General features: G+C 47.1%; 1 protein-coding gene across 1 annotated transcript in view; it reads right to left on the bottom strand.

Annotated features, from left to right (window-relative positions):
• The window catches only part of LOC107124301 (chromosome unknown open reading frame, human C11orf73), a 13,319-nt gene extending 6,511 nt beyond the window's left edge, over positions 1 to 6,808 (bottom strand). Inside the window, exons 1-3 of the mRNA XM_015427729.1 lie at positions 6,698 to 6,808; positions 3,538 to 3,775; positions 393 to 544 (exon numbers count right to left, since the gene is read on the bottom strand). Of these exons, the coding sequence (XP_015283215.1) occupies positions 393 to 544; positions 3,538 to 3,775; positions 6,698 to 6,727 (420 nt within the window). The 5' untranslated portion in view covers positions 6,728 to 6,808. The remainder of the gene's footprint in view (positions 1 to 392; positions 545 to 3,537; positions 3,776 to 6,697) is intronic.
• Between the last annotated feature and the right edge of the window lie 1,668 nt (positions 6,809 to 8,476).

Below are 8,476 nucleotides of genomic sequence, written 5' to 3'. Positions count from 1 at the left end.
AATCCCAAACCCCCCCCCCCCCCCCCAGCTTGGGAGAAGGCATTTGTCTCTTTAAATCCCTTTGCCAAGACAGCCGTCAGGGGGTGGGGATTGGAGGATGCATTTAAATTTATATCTGTTTTTACCCCTTTTGGTTTTATTTTTGGCTGCCTCATTTAATGGTAATAAAAAGCAAATGTGCGTATTTTCCAATAGAAACGTGTGTGTAATATTTGTTCCTGTCCTGTGGCTCTCAAACATCTGACGTTTATTCTGTGTGGCTCTTGCGTTAAGCAGGTTCGGCCACCCTTGTCCTAAGGGTCCATGGACTGCAGGTTAAGAACCCCTGATCTAGATGAACAAAGAGGCTGCTTTGCCAAAAGTGGCCGGAAACAAAAAGGCTTCCCAGTTACCTCGGTGAATGAATTGACTGATGAGACAGCGGCGCTCGTGATGGGGGTTTGCTGAGCCAGCAGCTCCAGCAGCTCCACGGAAATCCCAATCTGGGCTACTGATGGCGTTTGAGGGATATTCATGGCTCCAAAGGGATGCTGGCTGCCTTTCCCTAAAAAGAAAAAAAGACATCACAGGTGGCCTTGAGGCGTCAGCCCGGTCTCTCTGCAGAAGCACAATGCTGGACACGTCCTAACAAATGCCAAATCAAAACGCCTTTTCTCAAAAAGCACAGTACTTCAAAACCACAAATCGTTAGTGTAATGATTCCTTGTTTTATATGTGTGTGTGTCTCTTTAAAAGTTTGGTTGCATGGCTGTGTGATGGACTAGAGTGCTTGAAGAGACAAGTGTGGTGTGATTGGTGATTGACAGAGAGGGGGAGGGGTTTTAGAAAGTGTTTCTGAGTGGATGAATGGGTATGTCCTTCAGGAGTGACAGTTAGAGGTTTGACAGTTGATAAAGACAGTTGTTAAGTTAGATCTGAAGTCTGGGAGAGAAGCAGTTTTGTGTGGGCTTAGGAGTTATTTCTGTGTATGAAGAAAAGTTGAATGTATATGAAACAAGAAAGTAAAGTTAAAGAGAAAAATAAAAAGTCTGAGTGACAGGCTAAAGTGAAACAGTAAACATATATGGCCTTAAGGAAAAAAGTGTTACAAAGTTACATGCCAAGACCCCTGACAGTGAGAGAGAAAAGTGTGTGAAATACCAAAGCAATTGTTTAGTATTTACCCATTCCTAGTTACAGTGTACTACCATATTATTTACAAATTATATCAATAAATCAACTTTTATTTAAGATACCAGTTCTGAAAGAAATACTTCCCAGGACCACATTAGTACCTCGAAAGCCTAAAACCTCGACCTACCTACCCAGTGATAGCCAAAAGAAAGTATAAAGGTTTGGAAAGCCTAAGAATTTCCTGGTGGCAGCCGGATATACACAGTAAACCAAAACATAAAGAACACTTTAAAGGGAAACCAGACCTCCCCAGATAAGGGGTCGTCACAGTTAGCAACAGCAGAAGGAGAAGGTGTGGAAGGAAGGAATTAAGCTGGCTTTGAAGGACAATAAAATGTGTCTGGCCAAACACAAACAGTGTGAGGGGGGCCGTGGCCCAGCGGCAGAGCCCCTGCTTGGCATGCAGAAGGTCCCAGGTTCCGTCTCCAGCATCTCCAGCTAAAAGGGTCAGGTAGGAGGTGATGTGAAAGACCTCAGCCTGAGACCATGAGTAGGCTATACTGACCTCAGTGGACAGACGGTCTGAATAGTCTTGACTCAACCTGATCTTAACTGTTACCATTTGGATGCAAGTTACACTGAAATTGTGAATTGTAAAGCATGGTACATGAAGAAAGTGCTGCAAAAAGGATTAGCGTTTGAGATGGAGATCAGGTAGGGCATCTTCTTGGCACGCAGAAGGTCCCAAATTCAATCCCTGGCATCTCCAGCTAAAAGGACCAGGTGATGTGAAGGAACCTCTACCTGAGATCTGGAGCCAGCCTAGGCCGGGAGGGAGGGATAAAAATCTAACAAATAAAATAAAGAAATAAAGAAATAAAACTCCTGCCAATCGGAGTAGATAGACTAATGGTCTGATCCAGTTTAAGGCAGCTTTGCGTGTTCCTGCAGTTTTGCTTCATCAGCCATTTGAGGCTCATACGAATCATTTCTGAACACAGCATTGGGTGTGAGTCCACATCAGCATGAAACAGTCTGGCTGCCTTCTGCCTCAGACCTCTAGTTTCCCTACTCAGTGTGGTCCACCTGCTTCAGAAATAGCTCTCCAGGCCTGGGGCAGAGAAAGGTCTTTCTTTCCTGAAACCTACAGCCCGAGACCCTTTTACCTGAGACGCCAGGGACTCCACACTGGACCACTTCTGCAGGGCCAGGGTAGTGTAGCCGTCACAGTGCCAGGCTGGGATCGGGGATACTCCAAGTTCAAATCCCCACCCTGCCATCAAAGCTCTACTGGGTGACCTTAGGCTAGCCACACAGACTCGGCCTAACCTACCTCACAGGGTTGTTGTGAGACCTAAATGTTAAGGAGAGGAGAATGAAGTCAGCCCCTTTGGGTCCCCATAGGAGAGGAAGGCAGAGTATAAGTGAACTGGATAAATAAAGTAATTAAATACAAAGCATGTACCCTGCCACTGAACCATGGCCCCTCCCAATGAAAATGCATGGCTGGCATCAGAAGCCACAGACCCAAGTATCTGATTTTTAATCATCTAAAGCCCATTCCAAGGTTCCATCACCCCACATCATGAGATGCTACTTGCAGGACTGGGGAAGTCAGGTTTTGATGATGTCATAGCATGGAGTACTGTGTGCAGTTCTGGAGGCCCCACCTCAAAAAGGATGTGGACAGAATGGAGCGGGTGCAGAGGAGAGCAACGAGGATGATCGGGGGCCTGGAGACCAAGCCCTGTGAGGAAAGGCTGAGGGACTTGGGAAGGTTCAGTTTGGAGAACAGGAGGTTGAGGGGGGATGTGATGGCGCTCTTGAAGTATTTGAAGGACTTTAACTTAGGAGAGGGCAGGGAACTGCTCCTTTTGGCAGCAGAGGATAGGATTCACAATCATGGGTGTATATTAAGGGCAAGAAGGTACCAGCTGATCTTAGGAAAAAAATTTTACAGTCAGAGTTGCACAACAGTGGAACCAGCTGCCTAGGGAGGTGGTGAACTTCCCTCCCTGGCAGTCTTCAAGCAGCGGCTGGACAAACCCTTGCCAGGGATGCTCTAGGCTGATCCTGCACTGAGCAGGGGGTTGAGCTAGATGGCCTGTGTGGCCCCTTCCAACTCTGCGATTCTATGATTCTCTGAGTTTTATAGTACTCAACGTGACTGGGGAGAAGCAGATACCAGGCTGTAGGTTCTGGCCTCAGAACAGCACCCGTTTCCTTAATGCCGTGACAAAAAGTACACTAGGCCAACCCCCCCCCCCCAAGCAAGCCATCGCTTTTCCCCTATTTGTTTGAGCAGAGCTGTAAGAAAGAGTGAAGCACTTCCCCAGGTTCCAGGACCCAAGACAAAGCACGGCTCTGTGAGACAGGAGCACTAGAACGGAATGACAAACGGAATGATCTCTCCCCCATTCTTACCAGATCTCAAGCCGGAGATTTTGAAGATGGCGCTCGGTTTCTCGTTCGTGACAAAGCCTAGCAGCTGCCACACCGCCACCCCGTTCTCGTCGGGATAGCAGAAGTAGACCGACCCGCCCATGCCCTCGGGGAAAGGCACGGTCCCCAGCATGAAGACCACCACATGGTTGATGCTCTCGTAGTCAGGCAAGTCGAACACAAACTTGTCTTCCGCTACCTGATGCGCAGCTGTCTGCACCTACAAAATAAAACCTGGTTAGAAGAAGAAAAAGGAGGAGATTGGATTTATACCCCGCCCTTCACTTGGGAGTCTCAGAATGGCTCACAAACTCCTTTTCCCTTCCCCTCCCCACAACAGACACCCTGGGAGGTGGGTGGGGCTGAGAGAGCTCTTTCAAGAACTGCCCTTTCAAGGACAGCTCTTGTCAGAACTATGACTTGCCCGAGGTCATCCAGCAGCTGCAACTGGAGGAGCGGGGAATCAAGTCCACGCACTTAACCACTGCACCAAATTGGCTTTCACACCAAACTGGTTACTGCTGTGAGCTCCTGCCCCATCCATACGTCACTGCCCCTCACCAAATGGCAATAGTTTCTAGATAGTGGAACGAAAGAGCAGGTAAATATGCTTTGACTCACACGGGAAGCCAAGCACACTACTAGGGAAAATGAGAACTACCTGGATGGCCTTACATGAACATATGAAGCTGCCCTACACTGAATCAGACCACTGGTTTATCAGTCAGTATTGTGTACTCAGACTGGGTCTCAGGCTGAGGTCTTTCCTATGAAATGCTGCCTGGTCCTTTTTAACTGGAGATCCTGGGTGCTGAACCTGGGACTTTCTGCATGCCAAGCAGAGGTCCTACCACTGACCCACATCCCTCTTCAAATCAGAGGCAGAGGTACAGCTCCAGAATACTTTGCTATCACTCAGTGATAGGGTTACAGCCCCGCAATGGGCTGACAGTGTGAGTCGGTGCTTAAACGCTGTGCAGGAGTCCGCTAAAAAAAGATCTGGTAGTTGACACTGGTCTAAACAGAGAAATGTTTAAGAAATAAGTTATGACTGTCACATAAATTTCATAGGTAGGTTATACTGCCGTCCTGGCCTGATTTATTTATTTTTTGCTAAAAAAAATTGTTACAACAAAATTGAGCTGTAGAAAATTTGTGGCGGGGTATGAGCTCCTAGCCTGTCACAAATTTTGTTGGTCTTTAAGGTGTTACTGGCCTCATGTTCTTTTCTGCTGCTACAGACAGACTAAAACGGCTGTCTATCTTGATCTAACAAAACTGAGCAACAACTAAAAGGAAACATGCAACGTTTGCGATACCTTACTCCGCAAGCACATGACCCCACCCTGCCATTTAAAAACACGTGGATGCTAATTTATCCTGAAACATCAGTTCAGTTTGCTGTCTTGAATATGCCAGTTTGCAAGGGGTGAGAGAAGAGAGCAGCAGTGGCCTGACGACAGTATTAAAAGATGAGTAACATAAAAAGAGATGGGCAGCTATAGTAGCCAGGTAATCTAGACCAGCAAATAACATGGAATAAGTGCTGGGTCATACGTAGCCTGTGGGCATCAAATATCTTAAGAACATAAGAAGAGACCTGCTGGATCAGAGCAGTGGTCCATCTGGTCCAGCACGTGGTCTCACACAGTGGTCAAAAAAACAGAAGGACTTTGAGAATAGTTGCTTCAAGTGTTATTTTACCACTCGTGTTTTTCGTAAGTAGTTTTATAAATCCATGTACAAACTCTTAGTATAAGACATTCCATACAAAAATCTAAGTGTATATTCAAGACCAACCCTATACAAAAATCTCAAGTCCAAATACTCTTAACGAAGATTGCAGATTATTCCTTTGTTTCAAATGTCTTCTTCAAAGATGGACAAGTGGGGGATGGGGGAGTAGGGTTGCCGGCTCCGGGTCAGGAAACTCCTGGAGATTTGGAGATGGAGCCTGGTGAGGACAGGGACATCGGTGGGATACAATGCCACAGAGTCCACCTGCCAAAGAATCTGTTTTCTCCAGGGAACCAGACCTCCATAGTCTGGAGATGAGCTGTGATTCCAGTGAATCCCCAAGTCCCACCTGGAGGCTGATATCCCTAGCTCCAGTTGACATTAAAGACAGTACATGTTCTGGCAGAAGCAGTGTACAAAGCCTGGGTCCCAGGCGTTCATGGATCCTTCCCAGTGCCCTGTTGCTTAGATAACATGGGCACTGGAGCTTTCTATTTACCTGACATGAAGCAAAGGTCCTTTCTGTTATTGTTTATTGCGCCATCTGTTCTTTTACCGTTTTTTCTGCTTTTATTTATTTATTTATTTATTTTTCACATTTATACCCCGCCCTCCCCGATGGGCTCAGGGCGGCTTACAGAGGCAAGGCAAGAACCTTGCCATAATAAAACATCATATGCATAATAATAGAAAACATATAATACATCTTAAAATATCCTCAATTAAAACATGGCGCTCAATACTTCCAACACTCTGGTGGGATAGGGTGGGGTATAAATTAAATAAATAAACAAACCAGCTTTTCGCCAATTTGTCTGACAAAGCTGTATCTGGAAAGCTCATTCCCCCCCCCCCAAAAAAAATCATGGTACCTGAAGAAGTGAGCAGTGATTCACAAAAGCTCCTCCCCTGCCACAAATTTTGTTAGTCTTGAAGGTGCTCCTGGACTCCCGCTCTTTTCTCTGCTACGGACAGACTAACGCGGCTCCCCATCTCGAGCTATCCCCAAAATCTTGTTGGTCTCCAAGATGCCCCTGGGTTCAAATCTAGCCCTTCTATCAGAGACCAACACGCCTCCCCTCTGAAACCAGCTTCTCACAAGGTGCCCCCAAACTCTGCTGCCTAAGAACTAAGGGAAACGTGGATTACAGACAGTAGCACCACTTATTTGAGATGTTTATACGTCGCTTTTCTCCTAGAACTCAGGGAAAGTTCTAGAACGACAAATCCCCTATTCATTCCTCAAGAGGCCCCCCTGGGGGCGCTCTAGGGTTGCCATGGAAGCCCGCTCTTCTTCCCTCCCCCCCGCCCCAGCAACCTGCCGTTCCCAAGGCAACTTTCGCTCTCGTTTCCATAGAGACCGGTGTCCCTCCCACCCACTCCGTCTTCCTCCGCCGCCACTCACCAGTCGCCCGGCCACCAAGCAGCCAAACATGGCACCGCCCCCTCAAGGCCTCTCGCGGTGGATTCTTCCAGGCGCCTACCGACTTATCCGCCCAGGCGAGCACTTTCGTGCCCTCTGCCACCCCGCCCCCAGAAGCACATCCGGGGCAGGCGGAAGAAAGGGATTGCCATGGCGCCGCGAATTCTTTTTTAGTCTCTTGCCTTCCATCGTGAGAGACTACGTGTCCCAGAATGCATCACGGTCCCATCTCGGTAGCTCCACGAGCACTTCCGGTCTAAAGCCACATCCGCCACATCATTAAAGAGGGCTGGAGCGGCATCCTAGCAGATTTCGTGATTTAGGGTTTTTTTGGAAGTTGAGGATGTTTGCCGTTTTATCTTAAGCACTTGATCTATCTCCCGCTTTCCTTCCCAATGGCTACCCAAAGTGGCTTGCATCATTCTCCTCTCCTCCATTTTATCAGTGTTTCTTTTCAGGGTTGCCAGCCTCCAGGTGGGGCCTGGAGATCTCCCGCTTTTACAACTGATCTCCAGCTGACAGAGATCAGCTCCCCTGGAGAAAATGGCTGCTTTGAAGGGTGGACTCTATGGCATACTGTACCATGCTGAGTGCATTGTGGGCAGTGTTCCCTCTAAGCTGAGTTAGTGAGCTAGCTCAGTGTTTTAGCCTCCAGCTCACACATTTTTGTCTCAGCTCAGGAAGGACGGCTCCAGAGCAAACTAATTTATGCAGCAGCCAAGTCACTCACTCACAACTTTAATGCCAGCAGCTCACAAAGTAGAATTTCTGCTCACAAGACTCCACAGCTTAGAGGGAGCATTGATTGTGGGTACTGTTGCCTTCATGTTTGGGGAACTCTTTCACTGCCCCAAGCTGTCCACTGCGCTTTGACTAACGATATTATTACCTCATCTTCCCACTATGGCCTTTTCTCACACAAGTGCCCTGCTCCTGGCATTTCAGAATGCAAGTGTGTTCATGTGATTGAATGCTCTCCCATTCACCTAACCAAAGAATCCTTCCGCTGTTGAGAGAATTGATTACATTTTCATTCTGTTCTTCCTCCAATGAGCAGAGGGTGTGCAACATTTTTCCCTTTCACAATGACCCCATAAAGGTGGTTCAAGTGGGTAGCCATGTTGGTCTGAAGCAAGAGAACAAAGTTTGAGTCTAATGGCACCTTTAAGATCCACAAAGTTTAATTCTGGGCATAACCTTTCATGTGCATGCATACTTCTGAAGTATGCATGAACATGAAAACTTATACCCAGAATTAAACTTTGTGGGTCTTAAAGGTGTTACTGGACTCAAACTTTGTCCCATAAGGGTGGTTAGGCTGAGAGGAAGAGTGGGTGGCCAAAGATCACCCAGGGAGTTTCATGAACAAGAGAAAACTTAACCCCGGCTTTCTCATTCTAACCCCTGGACCACATGAACTAATCTTCCTGATGTGTTAGAGGTCATCTTTTTTTAATGAATACACACTGAATTATGTGAACCTTGTGTCTGAACTGGTACAGCCTGGGCACAGTTCTGTCATCTCCGTTACAACTTGGGCCTTTGGGCACCTTGCGTGGTTCACAGGTACAGAACAATTAGGTGCTGCACCCTTGTGATAGGACGAACTTTAAAAGTTCCGACCGTGCCTAATGAATTCCAGCTCTGAAGGTTCCTCTTCTTTCTTTTTTTAAAACCCTCCCTGCATATATAAAGCAGCCCAGCATTAAGCCCCCTAACTCTTTTGCTTACTGAGCTCGTTGTCTGTTTACAAGAACTAGG

This window comes from Gekko japonicus, unplaced genomic scaffold, assembly GCF_001447785.1.
Source record: "Gekko japonicus isolate JY-2015 unplaced genomic scaffold, Gekko_japonicus_V1.1 scaffold393, whole genome shotgun sequence".
Classification (NCBI taxonomy): Eukaryota; Metazoa; Chordata; class Lepidosauria; order Squamata; family Gekkonidae; genus Gekko; species Gekko japonicus.
The sequence above is the reverse complement of the archived record's forward strand: the minus strand, read 5'-3'. Positions and strand labels throughout refer to the sequence as shown.